Genomic DNA, 27673 nt, shown 5'->3' with positions numbered 1-27673 from the left:
AAACACCGTTGTCTTATTGCAAACTCCCTCTTTGGTATTGATGACATTTATGAAGAGCGTGCGTACGGTATCACATGCTTTGCATTCTAAAGAATAGTTTATTGGAGAAATTGAGGTTAAGAACTTGTTGACAAATATACTTGGAGAAAAGGACCTGAATTACAAAAGCACACGCAGATGATGGAATAGAAAGACACAGAACATGTATAGATAAACTGTAGATTTTTGTCCATGCCTATTTTTATTTTAAATATGCTAATATCATGAGTCTCACATAGGAGAGTTACTTTTAAAGATGAGTGTTATAAGGTTTTGTGTTCTCCAACTTCAATAACTAGCTTCTAAGATGTGGTCTACTGCACCTGTTGCAATGATACTTTCATTGAGAATTGGCTAACCAGAGAAGACTAGCTATCTGTGGAGGGTTCTGATTGGAAGGGTTAATTGGTAGAAGACTGAGTGAAGATTCATTAGGTGCTTGTTCTAGTTTGCCAATTGTAGGTCATTAATCCCAATTTTTTTCAAATTTATTGGATTTATAATTTAAGTGTGTACAAGCATCATTTACAAGCACCACAGGCATTAATTAGTTTCTTTCTTCTTCTTCTTCTCTTACTCCATTCTTCTTTCAGACTAACCTCTCAAGTCCTTCATCCTTAATAGGTGTTTAGTTCAATTGATTCATTAATATTTTAATTAATTAATTAAACCCCATTCAACTAGCAAATTATAAGTTTTCACTCGATTAAATTTTACACTTAACCAAGCTCTTTCAAACATCAATCAAGTGAACTTGACAATCTCATTAGGAGGCAATCAATAAGAAGAATTAAGCATCAAGTAAAATTAGCAAAATCATATCATTAATCACAAATATAAAGGGGAAAAAGGGTATTCAATCCATAAAAGAGCTCAAAATAACCCTAGAATCAAAACTTTAGCCACACATGTTCAGAAGACCAATGAGATAAAACACAAAATTCAGCATAAACATTGAACAGGAGAAAGGAAAAGGAAGATGGAGAAGATGAACAAGGAGAAGAAGCTCAAATCTATTAAAATCTTTAAATCCTAGCTCAATCTCTACTTCAAGAACCAAACTCGAGTACCCCCAAGCTACAAAATGCTCCCAAGAAGGTCAGAATGATGGCCAAAGACAACTTGGGGCCTCAAATTGCTCAAAACCCTCAATTTTTCTGAGTTAGTACTATTGTGTGTTTTGCTATTAGCAACTGCACGGCTAAGTTTGCCTCTTTTTGAGTTTGGCTAAGTTTTGCTATCATTTGTTTTCTGGTGAAAAGTTTCCATCATATTTATTATTTGGGACTAGGGTGTCAACTATGCCTCCTCAACTGCGCCTCATTTTTGGGGTCATTCCCAAATGTTTTTTTTTTCCGTGGCTTTTGACATTTTGATACCTTAAGGGCAAAAAATGATTCAGTTTTTAATTTTTTTATGATTTTCAAAGATTTAATACTTCAAATGTTTCAATTCTTTTTAATTTAGAGTATCAAATCTTTGAAAAAAAATAAAAAAATAAAGAACTAAACTATTTTTTTATAAGATATCAAAATGTCACTTATTTTATATAAAATCTAATGGTAAAAAGACATAAAAAAATATTTGGAAGGAATCCAAAATGAAACGGAGCTGGGGTGCAGCTAAGGGGACATAATTGACACCCTAGCCCTGTTATTTATTATTCCTCCGATCGTAAATAAGACCCATTTTATATTTTAATTTATACTATAAAATGGGTCTTATATAATCTTCTTAAGATTTCTCAATTTGACTTCACTAGATATCTTTTTCCATAAATTTCCTGGAAAACAATCGCAGTAGAAAAATTATCCTTAATTGAATTTACCAATTCATAAAAGTTAACCCGATGAGATTTTATATTGAATAATTATATGAAAATATGAATATCATATATAAGTGCGCATGAGAGGAGATTAAAAAAAAAAAAAAAAAGGATCGACTTCTGGCGATTTCTCAGACGGTAGCCCAACTGGAGCATTTGGTTTGGATCCGTCATCCAACTACTTTAAAAGAAAACAGCCAGCGGTTTTTCCATTCCCCAAAAAACCGGAAACCGAATTTTTTTCCCTAAAGCTCATATATAAACCCACTTGAAGCTTTGCAAATAGAAGTAGTGAAAGCCTCAAAGGGCATCGTTCATAAAAAAGCCTCTCTTATTAGGACCTTCCCAAACAAACCTGTCTTCTCCTTCTTCTTCTTCTTCTGTTTCTTCGTCTGCCCACTTCCATAATTGTTCTGTGAGTTCGAGCTTGTCGATCATATAAGCAATCTTTATTACAATTCTTCTTCTTCTTCTTATCATTTATTTTTTTATTTTTGCGTTCTATCTACAGTAAAGGACTCCTTTAATTTGACGAATATATTGTTGTGTGGCTGATCTGAATAATGGGGAAAGCAAAGATTGCGATAAAGAGGATAGACGATTCAGCAAACAGGCAAGTGACTTTCTCAAAGAGAAGAACTGGGTTGCTCAAGAAAGCAAGAGAGCTTGGGATCCTCTGTGACGCACAAGTTGGGGTCATCTTCTTCTCCAGCACCGGCAAGCTCTATGAATATGGAAGCTCCAGGTTCCTCTTCTTTCCACCTTCATTTGACTCTTTTCCTTTCTCTGATTTATCAGAAGCCATCACAGCAGCAATTTCTCTGTGCTTTTCTCTCCCTTGATCTAAGTGATTAATATTCCTTTGGATCCTTTTCAATTCTAGTCTTTTTTAATCATCCCAAGATAAAATGTGATGATATTGGATGAGATATCTAGAAATTTACTCTTTTTTTTTTTTTTTGGGTTATATCTGCCCACTTGCACCCACACACATACACGGAAGAGTTTCTACACGCTTGCAATTGATGCTTCAGATTTGTATGTTTAAATATTCTTTTTCTCCTCTTAATTATATGCTTGCATATAAAATATCAGAAACTACTCCTCCTTTTGCTAGCTGATCTTTAATTAATTACTATTGTTTACGGGCCACACTTTACTGAGAGCTGATCAAACCTAGCTTCCATTCTAAATAAAACTTTCAAAAGCTGTGCATGAGGCAGTTTGAGCTAGTATTTTCATACATATATAGATATATGTGCAGAAAACTAGGAAGAACGCATTATAACGATATGCGTGGGAGTGCATATGAACATGGTCTGGGTTAATCGATTAGTATTGCTTAGAGATAAATGAATTATATAGATTTGCTTAAACTTGACTTTCATCTTATTGATTGAATTCTCTCTGCTTATTATGGCAGCTTGAAGTCAATTATTGACCGCTACAATAAACACAAAGATGAGGAACAACATCCGCTTATGAATCCAGCTTCAGAAGCCAAGGTACTAGGATACATAAAAGTCATGTCTAGTCACCTGAAATTCGTAAAGCATATATAATTCTCATTGTTAATATATATTTGCAATTTTCAGCGCATTTTATATTTAACTCCAAGCAAGATTAGGCAACAGAAAGAGAGCGATAAAAGGGACGGGAGGATTTAAAAACAAGGAAAACCACAGAAAAATAGAAACATTGATTCTAGTCAAAGATTGCATATGAAAGAGATGAGTGTTGCTAAAGATGATGCATATGATGAGGGTCAATTGGAAAGATTAACTCGTTTAGACAATACCAATGATCTAACTACCTTTTCCTAGTTCTGGTTAGCACGTTATGCGCGGTTGATGCATAAAACTAGAGGGAGGATATTGGATAGAAAAATTTTTAAAACGCACGCACGCACGTATTGAGATGCGGCCATTGTTATGACCCTTCAATAACTTTTGTGCTTCCTTTGGTATCTACTCCCTCCATTTCTATTAATATGTCTTATGATAGATACAAGTGACCTTATAGTGCCTCAAACAAACTTCCAACAGAAGATACATATACTTAATTGGGGGGGGGGGACAAAGTTATGAAGGGAGTATTATAAGTCACTCCTACAAGGATTTTATGGCCCTTTAGTGTATTCCTTCGAGTCTAGATATAATATAAGTCACTTTTATTTCATTTGCATGTATTAAAAAAAATAATACTTATGTCAAGTTTCTTATATTCATTAAAAGTAGGACACATGACCACTTGTAATTGTAGAACTTCATATAATGAATATGAGGAACTTGGTGCAAGTATTTTCCTTAAAAAAAAGTAGTCAAAGGCTAATTAAAGCATGAAATTGTCATAAAACTTCATTATTTTTCAATATTACCCCTATTAATTGCATTAAATCCCATAACCATATACTTTAAATATTCTACAATTTGTTTTTTCTCAAAAGTAGCCCTTACGAAATCATTAAATGGAGTCACCCCTTAATTAATGGCGAGATTAAACTAACCTCTGCCAGTTTTATTAACCTCATATGTGAACAACCTCCCAGACTTCTGAAACTTTACAATAAACATTCATGAACCTTTGCATTATACTCTCATACTATTAATTTTGTTCATTATTTATCCGTAAAAGGCTTAAATTTTAACAGGGTTTATCTGCGCATGCACTGCCTCAAGTTCAACGTACATAAAGTCATGCATGATCCTAATCCAAAATATAAGCCATGATTAATTAAGTTTTGCTTGGTGTACTAATGATTTTTTTTAAAATTTTCCTTCACTTTTGTAATTAATGTTATGCCCTATATTTTCTTTCACTCAAGAGGGGTAGGGGGTTCACTCAAGAGGAATGTTATGTTTTTGACAAATTTAATGAGTTGTTCAACTTTTTACTTCCTTCATTGACATATGAATTTTCCCAAAACATCATATATAAATTGCAAAAAATGCATTTAAGGCCTTTGTTTTTTTTAAAAAATATATATTGATTTGTAAATAAATTTATAACAAGTTATCTGGAGAATGAAAGTAGGGTCTCATATATAGATTAACTAATAAAGAGCAATTACAAGTAATTTGTACAAAATGCTATGAAGAGATTTGGACCTAGAAATGCTTATACTATTTCTGGTCTTCAATACAAAAGCTAGATAACTCATCTGTAAATATTAAGAAAATTAGTTAAGCTAGGTATTTGAAATAAATAGGTATTTCTTTTCTAAAATACCCTTGTTAATCATGTGTCTTAGAACCAAACTCTTTCATGGAACCTTTAACATGTGCAATCACCATAGGGATTATTTCATAAAAAAATAAATAAATACGAGAGACAAATAGATTAGGCTATTATATTTTGGACCAAATAAGAATAGGAGATAGTATCATTAGTTAGAACTTACAACTTCTTCCTTACAATTGCATCACTCCTTATTATATTGAATGCTATCGTTATATGTGTGGTTGCACTTGTTAGTTTTGGCGGAGAGAAGCAACAGTCTTAAGGCAACAACTACAACACTTGCAGGAACTGCACAGGTACGAAATGTTAATCTAACACGAAAATGCTATGAACAAAGCACTGCAACACATTGGTTTTGAACTCGCTTCAAAATTAAAGTGCAATATGTTCTGATTTTTTTCCCCAGAATATATTCTGAAAATAAATGGAAAAATTTAGTAAACCACAAGTAACTTATTTCCTTTTGAAAATGTAGGCAATTCACGGGTGAACAACTCTCTGGTCTGGGAATCAACGAATTAAAAAGTTTGGAAAATCAACTGGAGATGAGTTTGAAAAAGGTCCAGATCAAGAAGGTATGATAGATCATTTCAACTTATATCCTGCATTCAATGTAACATGTCACCACTTATATATACAAGCGAATATGTTAACCTGAACTTGATCATTAATTCGTCTGTAGGAGCAAATTTTAGCTGATGAGATTAAAGAGTTACAACACAAGGTACTCAAGAAGTCAGCTTCTGATCTTGCCATGTAAGAAAGGACTTCCCACATATTCTGACTTCCCATATAATGCTATTGCAGGGACATCAAATTCGCCAAGAAAATGTACAACTCTACAAAACAATGGAAGTCATTAGTAAAGAAAATGCAGAATTACAGACGAAGGTAAGTTGATAAAAACATTTTATCGAATTATAGGCCATGTAATAAATGTGCTACAGACGAAGAAGTTTGCCTCCAATTACACAACAACAAAGGAGGGAAGATGAAGACATCATCTCTAGTGAGCCTGTACTATTTATTCAAAAGCTAAATGTTTCAAGTTTTCTTTCAAAGTGTTCATAGACTTGGTTTGTTTTTTTTTGGCCACTTTCCTTAGATTTCTGAAGCAAGGGTTGTGAATGAAGAATATGGGAATCCTAATAACCCTACATGCACTATTAATCTCCAGCTGAGCCAATCACAGTCTCAATCTAGTGAATCACCAACCAAAGCAATGGAGCTGGGGTATATCTTATATATCCCTTGAAACTGAGTAAATATATATTGCTCATTCTTTAGAATAACAACTAGTTAAATACTTGATTTTTATGACAGATTACAGCTGCCTTAGCACAAGCTCTTGGACAATCTAGGATTCTTAACGCCACGCTGCCACCAACTTTCCTGTTAGAGGTGTTTCCTCAGGAATCATTTCTGTCATTGTTATAAAATAAGGATCAAACGTATTATATCGGCTGTGTCTCTGTAAATTTTAGACAATAATACTACCAAATGTGCCAAGTGTTGAATTATATAGTATCCAGATTTGTTGTGATCAAATGAATGGAATTTGACCTGTCTACCTTTCAATGAAATAGCCATAAACATGAACCTCCCGTTTTATCCTACCTTTGTTCTTTTTCCCCCTTCCCTTTTTGGTGATATGTAAAAACTTCAAGTGTTCACTTCAGAACTGAGTGTAAACTTAGTGAATAAGCTGAATTAGGATAAATCTCTATTCCCCCCATCCCTACTTTATTTACATTTCTAGTAAATGGCATAATGTTCTATATTTATTGCTTATGGTTCTATTTTCCTATATTCAAACCATTTGACCATGTGTGTAAATAATTCGATAAATATACTCTCAAAAACATAATGGAAATTGAATTTCGTCAAGTTAATACATGAGTACTTAAGAATTGGTGGCAATATAAACAATATACCGAGTGATAATGTACAAAGACTTGAAGTTTAAATCAAAGTTAATTATATTTTTTGCAGGAACATATCAAACTAAATATATGCACTAGAAATGTAGATCATCAGAATAGTAAATTGAGCATTGTTTACTTCACCCGAGAAATAAATTTTTGGAGTGTCAATGTGAATGCATATGTGAGCAAATAAAAAATTATGCATAGCAGTCAAGTTATTGCCAATCTACTTTTAGCTAATTAATTAAATAAATGAAATGGAGCAAGCTGGCCATTGTCGGCTATTCTTATTTAAATCATTATACCTGAATTGTTAATTTTCTGATTTGTCTTTTCTATGAGTTAAACTATTTGAGGGCTTTGATTGTTTCAGGAACCACATCTTCATCGAGACATAAGAACATTATCACAAGGGTACGAAAAAGTTCATATCGAATTCAAAAAAGATGGGCTAAGCACTTATCATCCACAATGAACATGGGGCGGCGGTTATCAGAATTAGTTTTTCGACAAAATTGCAAGTTAACCTATCAACTATCGTCTTAAAAATTGCAACCTTCCTTATTCTGGACCCCGCAACCTCACAGGCTTTTGCAGTGTTAAGAATAATTTATTTGGTTTAATTTTTAGGGTTTTTGGTTTGTAATTTAAGTGGGCAAGAATATTATTCATTTATTCTATAATGTTTGATTAGTTTCCATATCGTGAGTGAGGCTAAGGAGTTTTATGTTATTTCACATAGTAAAAATTAATGATAAGTAAGTCCTATAAGATTTGAATGTATCTTTACAAATTTTCAAGACTTATTTATAAATGCTATGAGCCTATGACATAGGCTATGCACTATATTTTCGTGCGGAATCAGTCTTAGGCACTTAGCCATGTATATTCTTTTTCTAATGAAAATTTTAGTTGATTTTATTTTTAACATCCCCTTGCGTTGAACGAGGATCATTGTAAGGTTAAGAAAAAGACTGTCATAGTCATAGCATAGTTACCGGTGTCTGGAAAACCTTATAATCAAATAAAAAGGATTCTTTTATAGTTTATAAAGCGAAGATAAAATTCTTCTTCTATATTATCTCATATGTAGTACAAAATCGTTTAAGAAAAACTAATCCAAATTTAATGAGAAAAGAAAATAGAGGCAGAGAGCACGAGCACCAAGGCATTGGAATGAGGGCCTGGGTGCTCTGTCGCTCATAGCAAAACGATGTGCTTCACTAAACTAAAAAATTTTATTGTTTGAAACATATATATCCTTTTGCTTTGACTTGGCCATCGTTCTGGTCTTTTTGGTTGCATTTGGAAGTCTTTTGTTGAGCTAGAGTGAGGATTGTTGTAGAGATTGAGTTGGAGTTTGAAGATTGAAAGAGAATTTGGTTTCGTGTCTTGGTTTTTACTCCATTCCCGTTTCCCTTCCTCTTGTTCAATGTTTGTGTTGAAGTATATGCATGTTCTTATTGGTATTCTGAATATGCAGAGCTCAAGCTTTGATTCTAGGATTATTTTGAACTCTTAATGAATGAACTCTTGATTACCTACTCCTCTCTCCAATTAAAACGCAGGTATTTCGTAATACATCATTTCATATGAAAAAAATCACATTTTTTCGTTTCTTGGGTTCACATGTATGTTTGTGTCAAATAAATGTTTATATAATATAAAAATTTCATCAATAAGGTCATAAATAATATAACTTATCTAATATAAAAATTCTATCAATAAAACAATACATAATACTCCTTTGATCCTAAATACAAAACTCATTTTACAATATAATTACACTAATTTAGGTACATCACAAAATGGGTCTTATATTTAAGACCTGAGGAGTATAATCTATCTATATTATGTTATATTTGATCAACATACCGCGTTAGCTGAATAAGAAATTAATCCTGTAACATAGATATTTGCAAAGCTTCAGGCTATATTATAATTTCGTACGGAGTCGTTCGCAGCCGTGTATGCTATTTTAAATATCAAACTGCTTTAACTAAGAATTAATAATTATCAGAAAGAAAGCACAAAATGGGTTCACATTCATTTTTAATTCGCACAATGCAGATAGATGCTTTTGTGGTATCCTCCCGTTGAAAGCAATTCGGTTCGAGAAATTGTTGGATACTAAATGTGGGTATCTCTGCTAGTGAAGGTTCAAGCATTGATTCAAAAGTTGTGGGTGAATAGCTCCTTCTACTAAACCCGGCTCTTTTGGTCTTTTAAAAAATTTTTTACTTCAATAAAAAAAAAAATCCAAAGGCTTGTGCAGTGGGGAAGGTTATTTCTAAAGTAGGCAAGAAAATAAGAACAATGCTAGCTTGGCAAACTAGCTGCTTTTTATTAGACCTCAATTATGTCCAAATCTGATCATTAAAATCATATCAAAATGTTAGGATATTAAGTACAAATGCGGACCTGCCTTTATGTGAGAAGTCTCACATCAAATAGAATAAAGCTTAATAATACGCATAGGTGTAGAAGAACTCATAAACTTACATTCAGTACTAAAATTTAGTTCGCTATTCTTAAAAATCAATATTTTACTGTTTACTGCATATGTATGATACTTTTTCTCTCTTGTGTTCATACTTAATTTTTTTTTTTCCCAAGAACGAATCTTTTATAAAGTTGGCAGAGAGAGGGTCACAAACTGGCCATGATAAGATAATTTTGGTGACTTATCAGAGGAAGGTTCAGGAATATAATAAGCCATCTTCGGCCCAGCACATGATTTGCAGATCAACTTGTATTTATCTATTTATGTACATTTGCAATTTAATTGATCTGATCAGGTTAACTTGCTTACTGAATAATACTACCCAACCATGTCGGCCCATGAACCCTAGCACAACGGATTGGGAGCCTTTGGTGAATTAACGGGGATTTGTTAAGTGATTAATTCATATCTCTCTTTTTTTTTTTGCTAAGTACAAATATTCTCCTATTAAAGGTAATCTTATTTAAAGCATTATCAGGCACACTAAATGTGGAATCTTTTCCAATAGAAATTTGAATATTGGTTCGCTACATTATAAGGGATTGGCCCCTTCCTTTTGAGGCATTATCAAGCACCCTAAATGTAGAATATCTCTTATTAGGGATTTGAACATTAGTTCGCTACATTGTAGAGGATTGGCCCTTCTGCTAAGTCTAATTCCATTGGTTAATTAATTCATATCTCTAATGAGTTGATTAAACCATAAATTGAAGGGATACTGGTTTAAAGGAGGGATTGGAACTGTATAGATTAATTATAGCTCTATGCTCTAATTAAGGTGACTTCAAAAGTAACTCTGGCTAGGACCTATTTGTTGTTTTCAATATTTTGGGAATTTGAACTGAAATTTTGGAGTTGTCCTTTATTGGTTTTGAACTAGAATTCTGAATTGTCTATTTCCTTGACTTGTTGGATTGTGGTAGTTACTATAAAATATTTTCATTGACGTGAGTAATTTGAATCTCGCTACTCTCCTTTTCCCTTCTAGGTTGCTGCCACTTTTGACCCCAAAACTACCTCGTTTGGATACTCATCCAGTATTCTAAAATATTTTTTTAATAGTATTTAATATCATAAAGTAATTATTAGTGCGTCCAGCATTTTAAAATAATTTTCTAGTAATATCCAATATCTTAAAATGATTTTTAATACTTTCAATATCTCAAAATATTTTTTTTCATTAGCTCTATTTCTAAAAGGAATTTTAGTAAACACGAGTATGATGATAGCTCAGCTCCATGATACTCCTTCTGTCCCTTATTATAAGATCTACTTAACTATATTACGTAGTTTAAGACAATTATTAAAATTAGTTAAAAATAATAAATATATCAAAAATGTACCTTTGTTCCCAAATATGTCCTTATTTATAAGTGGATAAGTGTGAGTAAGAAAAAACAAAATGTGACAGAATGTATGGAAAAAAAATAATGGGAAAGAGTATATTAATTAAGGGTAAAGTAGGTAAAAATATATTTATTGTTTAGATAAACCTAAAAAGAATCTTATAAATAGGAACAAACCAATTTGAAAAATTAAATCTTCTAATAAGGGATGGAGAAGTATACCTGTATAATAGGTTAATTTGCCATAATTACGTTATCACCCATTTACCCTTTTTTGGTCAGAGGGAGGGAGAGCGAGCAGACAAAAATATTAATGAGTTCATTTTCAAAAATATATAGAAAACTGAGATTATAAAAATTTAATTAAATTGTCCACCTCACCTCATTTTTAAAAATTAAACTCACTAACTTTTTTTTTTTGGAAAAATTTTCCCTCCAATTCCCTCGAACCAAACAACTGGGTGGAAAAGGGAACTTGGTCAAAGAAGGACCGGTTATTTCTTTGTAGACAACCAATAAAAGGACTTTTAATCTTCTTACCATGTCAATTAGATTTCTTTACACGTATCTATTTCTACAATATGCTTAGAAAACGGCTGGCGAGAAAAATTTCTTAGAAAAGGATCATAGTACAAACATCGGTTCAGACTTCTTGAGTACCTTAAAATATTTTTCTAATTGTGTTCAATACCTTAAAATATTTAGTGGTTTATCCAACATTGTAAAGTATTTTTGTCAAATATATCCAGTAATTCAAAGTATTTTGTGACATACCTAACTCTCAGAAATATTTTTTTAAGTGTATCAAACACTATAAATACCATGAAACCTAAAGTCTAAATCCTAAATTAAGGTGCTCAATGTACCTAAAAAAATGCTTGAGTGTTGGATGAATAACAAAATATTTTGAAGTGTTGGATGAGCTATAGTACATCTGGATGCATTTAAAAAAAATATTTGAAAGTGTTGATGAACCTTAACCTTAGAAGAATTATCTTTAATTGAATTCAACAATTCTTAGGGTTAACATGATAACATTAAATATTGAATAATTATATAAAAAGGGTAAAGATACATACTCCCTCTGTCCCATTTTATAATCAACAACTACCATCTTTCTCTTGTTTCTAAATATAAGCAATATTTGCAAGTTGTCTTCAATTTTTGTAACAAATTTTCTATTTTTCCCTCATTAATTACTTATTTTAATACTCAATATATTTGTTATCTTATTTCTCAACTCATCATCTCTCCATCATCCTTCTCTCTCTTCCATAATTCTCTCTATTATAATAATTTTTTATTCTCTCTCTTATACCTTTTTTCCCCATAAATAAGGGCATTTTAGTGAATGAACTTTTAATTTCTACATACTTACTGTCTTTAACTAATGTTAACTAACATTTTGCTCTACATGATGAGTTTCAATGTTGCTTATAAAAAGGAAAAGAGGGAGTATCTAGTAGTATTTCACATGTATCCAGTATCTTAATCTTATCTTCCTAGTACAACCAACATTCTAATGTTATGTTTTTAATTACATTAACCATCCTAAGAGGTGCACTACAAATAATATTAGGGGAACCCGAAAAAGAAAAATCAATGTGTTGAATCTAATTTTTAAGCTTGTACAATAGTAGCAGGGAAAATAGATACTCCTCTAGTTCTTAATATAGGATCTAATTGTTAAGTTAATTTTGGTCCTAAAAATAAGACTTATTTCTCATATTTATTAATATTTTTTAAATTATCTCTATGATACTCCCTCAAACAAGTAGAAGAGGGAAGAGGATATTAAAAAGATGATTATGGTGTTTTAAGAAAAACATGTCATATTTTTTGTAATTAACTAACTTACCTAAATTTTTTAATCTAATCAAATTAGTTAAATAGGTGTTATATTAAGGATTGAAGGAGTACATTAATATCCTAAGCTCAATGACAAACTCAATTATTTTTATATATTTTGATATCTTTTATATTGGTTTTGTCAACTTAATTAGTCTTTTTGGCCTTAATTGATTATTAATTGATTTAATATATTTTATTTTGAATTATTATTTTATAGGGGCAAAATTGTCATATTTTGATTTAATTATGATTAATTGATTTTTAAGAACAATTAATGCTACCTTATCCTTGAATTTTGTTTGTAGGTTTTTAAAAGATTTAAAATAAAAATGAAAAAAGAAAAAGATAAAAGATAAAAAATATATATAATAATTGCGTTTTGCTCCCCCAACCTAATACCCAATTAATCATCATCATCTTCAGAGAGCAACACACACACGGGGGAGACTGAGCGAGCTGAGGGGCTGCTAGGAAAAATAGGGGAGGAAGACAAGAGTGAACAGCAGAACGAAGGGGGAGACGGCACAATCACAGTCCGACATTCTCTCCGTTCACCACCATCATCATCGTCATCTTCTTGCTGGTGGCAGCGTAGAGCGACAGGAGGAGTGAGAGAGTGAGGACCGGAGGTGTTGACGGCGTGAGCTCAACAGAAGTCACTGTGTTCTTCAATCCCATTCGTTTGACTCCATTTCTTCACTTCCATCAACTCGAAATCATCCATCTCCTCTTCTATCAACCCAATCCATATACACCATCACCACCGTCTTCTCCTTGCCGGCGCACAGAACCAGTGAGGACCACTTTCTGTCATCTCCTCCATGGCAGACCGCAACAGAGTTTTGATAACAGCAATTTTGATGACAAACCGTGGCTAGTTTCATAATTCTCTAATTCAACAACAATGGCAGGAGCTCGGATCATCAAAGGGGAGTTTTAGTTACTTTAATTTTCTGTCCAATAATTGTTTAACAATTTCTAGGTCTTAGGATAGTTTTTCTATATTCAATATTGTGAGTTGTCTGGTCAGAGTCATGTCCATGCTAGCTACTTATCGCTCGCCTCGTCCCTCACCTGAAGGCTGGAAAATATAAGCGCCCTCTGTTTTTCAACATCCTACGTGTCACCTTCCCATTCGTTTCCATTTCTTTGTCTCTTTCTAGGGTCCCCACAATTTCCTGAATCCGAACTAGTCCGAGGAAAAAAGCTTCTCCACTCGCAGATATTTCACGTGACAACCACTTGCGGTTTTTCAATTGTTCTGTCTTAAAATTTGAGAATTTTATAGTTTTATAGCCATTATATATATATATATGTACACACTAATAGATAGAGAGTAAAATAATATCACTCTAGTCCTAAAATAAGTCATTTGTGGGGAAAAAATTTGGTCCTTAATCTAAATCATTTGTTATATATCTTAATATGTTTAAGATTTGTTTTCAATTTCACCTTTATTTAATTCTCACTTAAAAGAGATAAAAAAGAGATAAGAATGATTTCTAAATATAAATAGACAAAATAAATTTAATAAAAATTAAATTTTTTATTAATTTAATGTATTTCCTAGTACGTAAAAATGTGTTACAACTTGCAAATGACTTGTATTAAATGCCACTGTAGAATAGTCATGTTAAACATTTAACAATGTGACTTATGAATGGAATCAACCAAAATTCCTCTCTCTCTTGTAATTAGAAGTAGAGGAATACCACTCTGGTATTTATTATTTGTTACTTGTAAGTTTTTATCACATATCAAAGAAAGTATTAAATAGATAAAATCTTCTACTTTTGTACTAATATATTTTCTTTCACTCATTTCCTTTTTCTTCACCTTTACTATAATTAATCGGAACAGAATTGGAAATAAGTATTAAAAAAGGTACAGGTGACAAATAAAAATGACCAAAATCCCTTACTACAAATGACAAATAATAATAACCAGAGTGGTACATCATAAGATAAAACGTTTAAAATACGAGTTCAATAAGAGTGTCTCATGGGGAGAAGCCTATGAAAAACAAGAATATATTAAGGATCAACGCACTAATCTTATTTTCTAGGTGCATACAGCATTCTACTCTTTTGTACCATACATCTAACACCTAATCTTATTTTTCTGGTACGTCCAGCACCCTGATATTATTTTTTTTTAGTTATAGCCAACATCCCAATTAGATCAGAGTGCTAGATGTACCAAAAAAAATAATATTTGGATGTTAGATGCATCATACAATAGATCAGGATGCTGGGTGCACCTCAAAAATAAGGTCAGGGTACTGAATGCACCTCTATTCAAATACTAAAAACGTTTTTTAGGTTAAAAATAATACTCATATGATCCTATTTATAGGGCAGCAAGAAAAATTTTATGTTTTTCTTCATTCTATTTATAAGCCACATCAATAATTTTAGTATGAATGTATCATTTTGTGCTTCATTTATCGTTAGTTTTGTTATGAAAAGTATAAATATTAAACATGATTAAAGTTAAAAAAATTGTTATATTTTTTTTGGTAAAAGAAAAATTGTTTTATTTTAATACTGGAGTAACTATTGCTGTTTAAAATATTTCTTAATCTACTCATGATACATTAGAAATGCCCTAAAAATACCACAAGAAAAACAGGAACCGAGGCGGACAAAACAAAACCCACTTGAGCTTTGCAAATAGAAGTATTCAAAGTGCATCATTCATTAAAAGGGGAAAAAAGCCTCTCTCATTAGGACCTTCTCTAACAAACCTGTCTTCTCCTTCTCCTTCTTCTTCTGTTTCTTCGTCTTCTTACTCTTACAACTGTTCTGTGAGTACCATCGACCATATATGCACTCTTTATTACGATCTTTCTTTTTTTTGGCTTTTTCCTTTTTAAGTAATATCTTTGGTTTTGGAACATATTATATATATTCCGATTCCTTTGAGAATGGTGTTTTTGTTTGAGATTTTTTTTTTCTGATGAATTTTGTGTGGTTGATCTGGAAGGGGAAGTATAGAAGAAACCCTAGAGGAATGGGGAAAGCCAAGATTGCGATTGAGAGGATTGACAATTCAACCAACAGACAAGTCACTTTCTCAAAGAGACGAAGTGGTCTGTTCAAGAAAGCAAGAGAGCTTGCGATCCTCTGTGACGCACAGGTTGGTGTTATTGTGTTCTCCAGCACCCACAAGCTCTATGAATATGGAAGCTCCAGGTTCCTCTTTCTTCTCCCAGCTTAATTATCTTCGATTATATGCCTTTAGATCTTGTTTCTTTCTGAGATAATTAAACTTTCGTGAATGTGATGATATTCTGTCAGATACTGTGTGTGGTTGTTCGTACTCGATGAAGTTAACCTTTTTTATTTGTGTATTTTCCCACTTTCATATATTCAAGTGTGTATCATGAGATCTTGTAATTGATGCTTTAGTTTTCTCTGTTTTTTTCCTCCCTTTTTCTCCTCATATATCCTTGCTTGTGTGTGTGTGTGTGTGTGTGATCAACATCCATGCATTTGCGTTTGAATGGTGTTATTTTCAGAATCCCTTGTCTGAATTGTGATGTTACCAGTAACAGACGCTTGATTTTCTCCTACCTTTGTTCTTTCTATTGTGGGTCTCCTTTAGTTTAAGACATTATGTAAGATAACTCGTGTAAATTATTTATATATATACTAGCTCCTGTCCTAATTATATATTTTAGGACAGGAGCTAGTATATATATAGACATACTTATAGGTAAATTAGTGAGAACAAACTTCACTTGGCTTCCTGTAAAATAACTATCCAAATTAATCCCTCACCAGACTGGCAAACTTTTCTGGTTAAATTGATCTGCACTGCCATGGCGCACTTGTAGCTAGCTAGCTTTCATATATACATGTATAGATCCACAAAGCTACAAATACATGCACACATAAAAAGATATCTCTTTTATATCTATATAAGGAAAATTAACCATTTGGTTCTTATAGTTAACTTGATTAGAACTCGCTGAATTTTTACTTGATGCAACTCATTTTTATTAATGTGGGTATGTGTGTGTGTATCAACCTAAGGTTGGTTTTAAATTGAAACATGGTTTGAGATATGAGTGAGTTCAATAAAACGTGTGGTCCGCTGTTCTGAAAGGATATGCAATATTAGTTGTAGTACAAACAAGTTTTGCATAAAGATGAGGAATCTAGTATAAATGTAAAATTATAGTACATCTAGAAAGTCAATAAAGCCGTATTTATTTATATAATAAGACGCATATATATATATATATATATATATGTATATAGTATAGAGACCTTATTATCTTTTAAGTTAAAAAAAAAAAGAAGAATGAAACGTAACCTTTAAATTCAAATGAAATATGATGTAATTCTAAAATTATGTATATCCAAGACAGCCAATTGTTGCTTACAGTTAGATACATTTCTGTGTATTGCGTAATTTAATGAATGAGTCATGCATGCATATTATTCATGGCTTGTGCATAATGCAACTCTTATATTAAGGACAGAAGATAATATTTGCAAAGACTCTGTATCATTTGATTTGTTCACAAACGTAATGTATATTGACAAAAACTTAATTTAATTTTCATTTGGTTGATTGAATTCTTTGCTTAATATTGGCAGCCTGAAGTCAATTATTGAGCGATACACTAAGCAAATAGAGGAACATCATCATCCACTCATGAATTCCGACTCAGAAGCCAAGGTACAAGACCAAATGCTGTTCCTCAAATATTTTTCTCCCTCTCTTGTTCTCCAATGCCCTAAAGCCAACTTCAATTATATTCCCAAATGTTGATATCTCACGGCGATCAAATAGTGTAATTTTCAATTTTTTAATAGCTTTTAAAAAAATGCATAATTTTAGAGTATTTATAAGTCCTGTGCAAGTAATGATATCCATAAATCATATATAATTGCGAATGTAAGTGTGGTTGTATATTCTTGCACCTGTCAAGGGAAAATGGGAGAGGAGGTGAAGAACCGCAGTCCATATGTTGATTCTACATACATTGCACATCTGTAGTTATAGGCCTTACTTATATACTGCCTTTAGTCTTTAATATAAGAGCTAGACAATTAATATGGGGAGATTAAAAAGTTTAGTTAGATTGGGTAATTGTAACAAAAATGTGTTGACTTCTCTAAACTATCCTCTTTAACTATGTGTATTATTAACTATCTATTAGTGAAAATCTCTTACAAGTTACAATCAATAGGGATAGTTTAGAGAAAACATTATAAATTTTAGGGACAAAATGGATTGAAGTCTATATTATTTATAGTCCTTAATACAAAAGCTAGATAACTTATTTGTAAATAAATTAGTTAAGTTAGTGATTTGAAATAAATAGGTATTTCTTTTCTAAAATACTCTTGTTAATCATGTGTATTGGAACCTCTCTTTCATGGAACCTTTAACATATGCAATCATCATAGAGACTACTTCATGAAAAAATGGATAAATATAAGGGACAAAGTGGATTGGAATCTTATATTTTCAATCAAATTGAATTATCAACTAGCTCTTGTATTAAGGATAGGAGATAGCATCATTAGTTAGAACTCACAACTTCTTCCTTACAATTGCATCACTCCTTATTGAATGCTATTGTTATATGTGTGATTTCACTTGTTAGTTTTGGCGGAGAGAAGCAACGGTCTTGAAGCAACAACTGCAACACTTGCAGGAATTGCACAGGTACAAAAGGTTAATCTCACAGGAAAGTGCTATGAACAAAGCAGTGCAACACAATGGTTTCAAAATTAAAGTGCAATATGTTCTGATTTTTTCCCTAGAATATATTCTGAAAATAAATGGGAAAATTTGGCAAACCACAAGTAACTTATTTCCTTTTGAAAAGGAAGGCAATTCATGGGTGAACAGATTTCTGGTCTGGGAATCATCGAGTTGAAAACTTTGGAAAATCAACTGGAGATGAGTTTAAAAAATGTCCAGATCAAGAAGGTATGATAGATCATTTCAACTCATATCTACACTCCATTTAACATGTCACCATTTATATATACAAGCAAATAAGGTAACCTGAACTTGATCATTAATTCGTCTGTAGGAGCAAATTTTAGCTGACAAGATTAAAGAGTTACAACACAAGGTAAGGTACTCAAGAAGTCTGCTTCTGATATTGCCATGTAAGAAAGGACTTCCCACATATTCCGACTAATTTATTAATGCTATTGCAAGAACATCAAATTCGCCAAGAAAATGTACAACTCTACAAAACCATAGAAGTCATTAGTAAAGAAAATTACAGGCGAAGGTAAGTTGATAAAAAACCATTTTAGTGAATTATAGGTCATGTAATTAATGTGCTACAGACGAAGAAGTTTGCCTTCAATTACACAGCAATCAAGGAGGGAAGATGAAGACATCATCTCTAGTGAGCCTGTACTATTTATTCAAAAGCTAAATGTTTCAAGTTTTCTTTCAAAGCTTTCATAGACTTGGTTTGTTTTTTTTGGCCACTTTCCTTAGATTTCTGAAGCAAGGGTTGTGAATGAGGAATACGGGAATCCTAATAATCCTACATGCACTATTCATCTCCAGCTGAGCCAACCACAGTCTCAATCTAGTGAATCACCAACCAAAGCAATGGAGCTGGGGTATATCTTATATATCCCTTGAAACTGAGTAAACATATATTGCTTATTCTTTAGAATTACAAATAATTGAGCTCTTGATTTTTATGACAGATTACAGCTGCTTTGGCACAACCTCTTTGACAATCTAGGATTCTCAACGCCATGCTGCCACCAACTTTCCTGTAAGAGGTGTTTCATCAGGAATCATTGCTGTCATTGTTAAGGATCAAACATATTATATCGGATGTGTCTCTGTAAATTTTAGACAATAACACTACCAAACGTGCCAAGTGTTGAATTATTTAGTATCCAGATTTGTTGTGATCAAATGATGGAATATGATCTGTCGATCTTTCAATGAAATAGCCATAAACACAAACCTCCCGTTTTCTCCTACCTTTTTTTGTTCCCCCCCCCCCCTTCCCTTTTTGGTGATATGTAAAAATTTCAAGTGTTTACTTCAGAACTGAGTGTAAACTAAGTGAATAAGCTGAATTAGCGTAAATCTCTATTCACATTCCCTCCATCCCTAATTTATTTATATTTTTAGTAAATGGCATAATTTTCTATCTTTATTGCTTATGGTTCTATTTTCCTATATTCAAACCATTTGACCATGTATGGAAATAATTCGATATATATACTCTCAAAAACATAATGGAAATTGAATTTCGTCAAATTAATAACATGAGTACTTAAGAATTGGTGACAATATAAACAATATACCAACTGATAATGTACAAAGACTTGAAGTTTAAATTAAACTTAATTATATTTTTGTAGTAACATATCAAACTAAATATATGTACTAGAAATGTAGATCATCATAATACTAAAATGAGCATTGTTTACTTCACCCGAGAAATAAATTTTCGGAGTGTCAATGTGAATGCACATGTGAGCAAATAAAAAATTATGCGTAGCAGTCAAGTTATTGCCAATCTACTTTTAGCTAATTAATTAAATAAATGAAATGGAAAGAGCTGGCCATTGTCGGCTATTCTTATTTAAATCATTATACTTGAATTGTTAATTTTCTGATTTGTCTTTTCTGTAAGTTAAAATATTTGAGGGCTTTGATTGTTTCAGGAACGACATCTTCGTCGTGATATAAGAACATTATCACATGGGTACGAAAAAGTTCATATCCAATTGAAAAGATGGGCTAAGCACTTATCATCCACAAATGAACATGGGACGGCAGTTATCAGAATTAGTTTTTCACTAATTGCAAGTTAACCTATCAACTATCGTCTTAAAAATTGCAACCTTCCATGTTCTGGACTCCGCAACCTCACAGGCTTTTGCAGTGTTAAGAATAATTTATTTGGTTTAATTTTTAGGGTTTTGGTTTGTAATTTAAGTGGGCAAGAATATTAACCATTTATTCTATATTGTTTGATTAGTTTCCATATCGTGAGTAAGGCTAAGGAGTTTTATGTTATTTCACATAGTGAAAATTAATTGTAACTAAGTCCTATAAGATTTGAATTTAGCTTTGCAAATTTTCAAGACTTATTTATAAATAATTTATTTTTATTATATATGTTAGGTCTACTAGAGACCCACGTCAGCAAAAATAAAAATGCTATGAGCCTATGACATAGGCTATGCACTATATTTTCGTACGGAACCAGTCTTAGCCATGTATATTCTTTTTCTATTGAAAATTTTAGCTGATTTTATTTTTAACATCCCCTTGCGTTGAACGAGGATTATTGTAAGGTTAAGAAAAAGACTGCCATAGTCATAGCATAGTTACCGGTGTTTGAGAAACCCTATATTCAAATAAAAAGGATTTTTTTATAGCTTATAAGCGAAGATAAAATTCTTCCTCTACATTATTTCACATATAGTACAAAATCATTTAAGAAAAACTATTCCAAATTTAATGAGACGAGAAAGCACAACTATAACCTCTTATTTTAGAGCCTAGGCCATGGAGTTGACCCGCTTGGGCCATGATCATGAGAAAATAGAGGCAGAGAGCAAGAGCACCTAGGCATTGGAATGAGGGCCTGGGTGCTCTGTCGCTCATAGCAAAACGATGTGCTTTTCACTAAACTGAAAAATTTTAGGGTTTGAAACATATATATCCTTTCGCTTTGACTTGGCCATCGTTCTGGTCTTTTTGGGTGCATTTGGAAGTCTTTTGTTCACGTAGAGTAGGAATTTTGGTGGAGATTGAGTTGGAGTTTGAAGATTTGGCTTCGCGTCTTGGTTCTTCTTCCATTCTCCTCTCTCCCTCTTGTTTAATGTTTGTGTTGAATTATATGCATTTTCTTATTGGTATTCTGAATATGTAGGGCCAAAGCTTTGATTCTAGAATTATTTTGAACTCTTACATGAATGAAGTCTTGATTACCTACTCCTCTCTACAATTAAAACGCAGGTATTTCGTAATACATCATTTCATATCCAAACATACATGTGAACCCAAGAAACAAAGAATGCAATTTCATTAAAAAAAAAATTGCATTATTTGTTTCTTGGGTAATGAAATTGCATTCTTTGTTTCTTGGGTTCACATGTGTGTTTGTGTCAAATAAATGTTTATATAATATAAAAATTCTATCAATAAAGCCATATATAATACTGTTTCACTCCTAAATATAAAACCCATTTTGTAGTGTAATTACACTACAAAATGAGCCTTATCTTCAGGACCGGAGGAGTATAAGCTATCTGTATTATGCTATATTTCATCAACATACCGCGTTACTGAATAAAAAATTAATCCTGTAACATAGATATTCGCAAATCTTCAGGCTGTAGCATAATTTCGTGCGGAATCATTCGTAGCCGTGTATCCTATTTTAAATATCAAACTGCTTTAACTAAGACTAAGAATTAATAATTATAGAAAGAAAGCACAACATGGGTTCACACGCATTGCAGGCTATTAAATGCAGTAGTAATGTGTGTGTGTGTGTGTGTGTGTGTGTGTGTGTGTGTTTTATGTGTGTAGTGGAAATAGTTGGCCAAAATAAATAATGTAGTGGAATCAAAAGGACTTTTCAGGAGAGAAGTGGTAATTAGTAATATTAATAACGATGTTAGTGATAATATATTTTACTGATACATTTTTTCGATGACATCATATATAAGAATCTTTTCTTTCTCTTCGCCATAAATTATATTACACACTCATCACGCGGACTCACAACCACACGCTTAATAAAACTTAATGTCATTTTTGCAAAGAAGCCCTGATGACATAATATTTAGATTGTCTCCTGGCATTCATTTTTATTTAGCAAAATGCAGATAGATACTTTTATGGTATCCTCTTATTGATAGCAATCTGGTTTAAGAAATTGTTGGGTGCTAAATGTGAGCATATCTCCTAATGAAGATTCAAGCATTGATTCAAAAAGTTGTGTGTGAATAGCTCCTTCTGCTAACCTGACCCTTTTGGTCTTTTAAAAAAACTTTTACTTCAATTAAAAAAAATCCAAAGGCTTGTGCAGTGGGGAACTTTATTTCTAAAGTAGGCAAGAATATAAGAACAATGCTAGCTTGGCAAACTAACTCCTTTTTATTAGATCTCAATACTGTCCAAATCTGACCATTAAAATCATATCAAAATGCTAGGATATCAAGTATAAATGCGGACTTGCCTTTATGTGAAAAGTCTCACATCAAACAGAATAAAGCTTAATAATACGTATAGATGTAGAATAATTCATAAACTTACATTCAGTACTAAAATTTAGTTCGGTATTCTTAAAAATCAATATTTTACTGTTTACGACAAATATATGATGCTTTTTTCTTGTGTACTTAATTTTTTACCCAAGAACGAATCTCTTATAAAGCTGGCAGGGGGGGGGGGAGAGAGAGGGTTACAATCTGGCCATGATAAGATAATTTTGGTGACTTATCAGAGGAAGGTTCAGGAATATAATAAGCCATCTTCGGGCCAGCACATGATTTGCAGATCAACTTGTATTTATCTATTTATATACATATGCAATTTAATTGATCTGATCAGATAAACTTGCTTACTGAATAATACTACCCAACCATGTAAGCCCATGAACCCTAGGATAAGGGATTGGGAACCTTCGGTGAATTAACGGGGATTTGTTAAGTAATTAATTCATCTCTCTCTCTCTCTTTTTCCTAGACACAAATATTCGGTAATTTTTTTGAGGCACTGTTAGGTGCACTAAATGTGGAATCTCTCCTAGCATGAACTTGAACATCGGCTCGCTACATTGTAAGAGACTAGTCCTTTTCATTAAGTCCAACCCCCATTGGTTAATTAATTCATATCTCCAATGAGTTGATTAAACCATAGATTGAAGGGATACTGGTTTAAAGGAGGAATTGGAACTGTATAGATTAATTATAGCTCTATGCTCTAATTATGGTGGCTTTAAAAGTAACTCTGGCTAGGAACTACTTGTTGTTTTCAATATTTTGGGAACTTGGACTGAAGTTTTGGTGTCGTCCTTTATTAGTTTTGAACTAGAATTCTGAATTGTGTATTTCCTTGACTTTTTGGATTGTGGTAGTTATAATAAAATATGTTCATTGACGTGAGCAATTTGAATCTCGCTACTCTTCTTTTCCCTTCTAGTTTGCTGCCCTTGTTTTAACCCCAAAACTGCTTCCTTTTGGATACTCATCCAGTACTCTAAAATATTTTTTTAATAATATTTAATATCATAAAGTAATTGTTAGTACACCCGGCATTCTAAAATAATTCTCTAGTAGTATCCAATGTTTTAAAATGAGTGTTAATATGTTCAATATCCTAAAATATTTTTTATTAGTTTTATTTCTAAAAGTAATTTTAGTAAACATGAGTATGATTATAGCTCACCTCCATGATACTCCCTCCGTCCCTTATTATAAGATCCACGTAACTATGAGTACATAGTTTAGGATAACTGTTAAAATTAGTTAAAAGTAATAAATATATTATAAATATGCTTTTTTTTTCTCAGATATGTCCTTATTTATAAAGAGATACTCCTTTGGTCCTATTTATAGGATAGAGAGAAATTTTTTTGGTCCTATTTATAAGTTGCTTTATTAAATTTTCAATGTGAATGTACTATTTTGTCCTTTATTTATTATAGTATACGTAGTTATTTCTTTTTGAAAGATGTATATATTAAATATGGGTAAAGTTAGAAAATTGTTATATTTTAATGGAGAGTTAAGGCATTTTAAGGTTTTTCTTGGTCTGTGCAAAATATACTGAAAGTGCCTTATAAATAGGACCAGAGGAGTAGGTGTGAGTAAGGAAAAAAATGACAGAATGTATGGGAAAGAGATAATGAGAGAGTAAATTAATTAATGGTGAAGTGAATAAAAATACATTTATTGTTTAGACAAACCAAAAAGAAATCTTAAAAATAAGGACAAACCAATTCAAAAAATTAGATATTATAATAAGGGATGGAGGATTATACCTGTATGGTAGGTTAATTTGTCATAATTACATTATCACCCATTTACCCTTTTTTGGTCAAAGGGGGGAGAAAGAGCAGAAAAAAATATTAATGAGTTCAGTTTCAAAAAATATATAGAAAACTGAGATTATAAAATTTAATTAAATTGTCAACCTCACTTCATTTTTAAAAAATTAAACTCGCTAACGTTTTTTTTTTAATTTAATTTTCCCTCTAATTCCCTTGAACCAAACAACAGGTTGGGAAAGGGAACTTGGTCAAAGAAGGGCTGGTTGTTTCTTTGTATACAATCAATAAAAGGATTTTTAATCTTCTTACCATGTCAATTTGATATCTTTACACATATCTATTTCTATAATTTTCTTAGAAAACGGCTGGCAAGAAAAATTTCTTAGAAAACGATCATAGTAGAAACATCAGCTGAGACTTCTTGAGTACCTTAAAAATATTTTTCTAAGTGTGTTTGATGCCTTAAAATATTTAGCGGTTTATCCAATGTTTTGGGATTTTTTTTCCAAATGCATCCAGTAATTCAAAGTATTTTGTGATATATCTAGTATTCTGAAATATTTTTTTAAGTTCATCAAACACTATAAATACCGCAAAACCTAAAGTCTAAATCCTAAATTAAGATGCTTAATGTACCTAAAAAAATGTTTTAGAGTGTTGGATGAACAGCAAAATATTTTAGGGTGCTCAACGAGCCATAATATATCTGAATGCATTTAAAAAACTACTACCTCCGGTCTTTACTATAAAAGCTCGTTTGATTTTTATTTTGGTCCTAAATATAATACATCAATCTATTTTGTCTCTCATATTTATCTACTTTTTCTCAAGATAGTCCTTATAGTAATGATAGTTCTAACTAATACTACTCCGTCCCTAATTATAAGAACCTTTTGGCCAAATTGCACTTTTTAAGAAAAACAATTAAAATTAGTTAAAAGCAATTAATATGTCACAAATGTAATTTTTTCCAAATATACCCCTAATAAACGTAAGAGAGTAATAATGAGATAAATAGAGAAAGAATGTTATCTTCAATGCAATATATGAAATTTATTAGGGGTAAAATAGGTAACAATGCATTAAATATTCAGACAAACTCAAAGGGAACCTTATAAAAAGGGACAAATCCATTCAAAAAAGGAGATCTTATAATTAGGAACAGAGGGAGTATATTCGATTAGCAAAGGTATTCTGGAGGAAATAGCACATATTTATTATAAATAACTAATTTAACAAGCTTCTTTACTCTACTTAAATTAGTCAACTAGCTCTTATATTAAGAATCGAATATAGTATTTGAAAGTGTTGGATGAACCTTAGCTTTAGAAAAATTATCTTTAATTGGATTCAACAATTCTTAATGTTAACATAGTAACGTTAAATATTGAATAATTATATAAAAAGGGTAAAGATACCTATCTAGTAGTATCATAATCTTATTTTTTAAATGTATCATATATCTTGATCTTATCTTCCCATTACAACCAACATTCTAATGTTATGCTTTTAATTACATCAACCATGCTAAGAGGTGCACTACAAATAATATTAAGCGAACCCAAAAAAGAAAAATCAATGTGTTGAATCTACTTTTTAAGCTTGTGTAATAGTAGAAGAGAAGATAAATATATTAACATATCAATGCTGTGAAGGGAGTAGTTATTGTTACAGGCGATCAATATCTTAAGCTCCCGGGGGGGATCGACGGATCTAGAAAGCGACTTCCGAATTTCTATATTAAATATTGTGAGTTGTCCGGTCAGAGTCATGTCCGTGCTTGCTGCTTATCGCCTGCGTAGTCCCTCACCTAACGGCCGGAAAATATAAGCGCCCTCAGTTTTCAATATTCTACGTGTCACCTTCCCATTCGTTTCCATTTGTTTATCTCTTTCTAGGGCCCCCACAATTTCCCGAATGAACTAGTCCGAGGAAAAAGTGCTTCTCCACTGGCAGATATTTCACGTGACAACGACTTGCGGTTTTTCAATTTTTCTGTCTTAAAATTTGAGAATTTTATTGTTTTATTGCCATAGTTAATAATAATACATAAAGAGTAAAATAATATCACTCTAGTCCTAAAAAAAGTCATTTGTGGAGAAAAATTTTGGTCCTTAATCTGAATCATTAGTAATATATTTTAATATGTTTAAAATTTGTTTTATACTTCATCCTTATTTAATCCTCACTGAAAAGAGAGAAAGAAAGAAGAGATGAAAATGATTTCTAAATGTAAATAGAGGGGGAAAAAACTTTTAATAAAGGTAAAATTAAAATTCTTTATTAATTTAATACAGTTCTTCGTATGTAAAAATGTGTTACAACTTACAGTTGACTTGTGTTAAATACCAGAGTAGCACAATAATGTTAAATATTTAATAATGTGACTTATGAATGGAACCAACAAAAATTTCTCTCTCACTTGTAATTAGAAGTAGAGGAATACTACTATGATCTTTATTATTTGTCATTTGTAAGTGTTTCTCACATACCAAAGAGAGTATTAAATAGGTAAAATCTTCTACTTTTGTCCTTATTAATGAGAGTATTAAATACTAATTTATTTTTTCTCACCCATTCTCCTTCTCTTCACCTTTGCTATGAGTAGTAAGGGCAGAATTAAAAATGAAGCATTAGAAAGGATACAAGTGACAAAAAATAACTAGAGTGCTATATTATAAGATAAAACATTTAAAATACAAGTTCAATAAGAGTGTCTCATGGCAAGAAGCCTATGAAAAACAAGAAAATATTAAGGATTAAGATACATCTAACACTCTGATCTTATTTTTTAGGTGCATTCAGCATCTGATCTTTTGTATGGTGTATTTAACGCCCTGATCTTATTTTTTTGGTGCATCCAGCATCCCCATATTATTGTTTTAGTTATATCCAACACCCCAATTAGATCAGGATGCAAGA

At 31.9% G+C, this 27673-nt stretch overlaps 1 protein-coding gene across 2 annotated transcripts in view; it reads left to right on the top strand.

Annotated features, from left to right (window-relative positions):
* Positions 1-2192: 2192 nt before the first annotated feature.
* LOC114738248 (agamous-like MADS-box protein AGL21) overlaps positions 2193-27673 on the top strand; it is a 67681-nt gene continuing 42200 nt past the window's right edge. The window contains exons 1-6 of one of the 2 annotated variants that reach the window (XM_028926305.1): positions 2193-2609; positions 3288-3369; positions 18353-18414; positions 18582-18681; positions 18788-18829; positions 19428-19787. In XM_028926305.1, the coding sequence (XP_028782138.1) occupies positions 2428-2609; positions 3288-3369; positions 18353-18414; positions 18582-18681; positions 18788-18829; positions 19428-19457 (498 nt within the window). In that variant the 5' untranslated portion in view covers positions 2193-2427 and the 3' untranslated portion in view covers positions 19458-19787. Of the gene's footprint in view, positions 2610-3287; positions 3370-18352; positions 18415-18581; positions 18682-18787; positions 18830-19427; positions 19788-27673 lie in introns of those variants that run through there. The other variant, XM_028926287.1, reaches the window with a different exon arrangement.

The sequence above is a fragment of the Neltuma alba genome, unplaced genomic scaffold (assembly GCF_004799145.2).
Source record: "Neltuma alba isolate B1F8T4 unplaced genomic scaffold, ASM479914v2 tig00002809_pilon, whole genome shotgun sequence".
Lineage (NCBI taxonomy): Eukaryota > Viridiplantae > Streptophyta > Magnoliopsida > Fabales > Fabaceae > Neltuma > Neltuma alba.
This window is presented reverse-complemented; position numbering and strand designations above follow the sequence as displayed.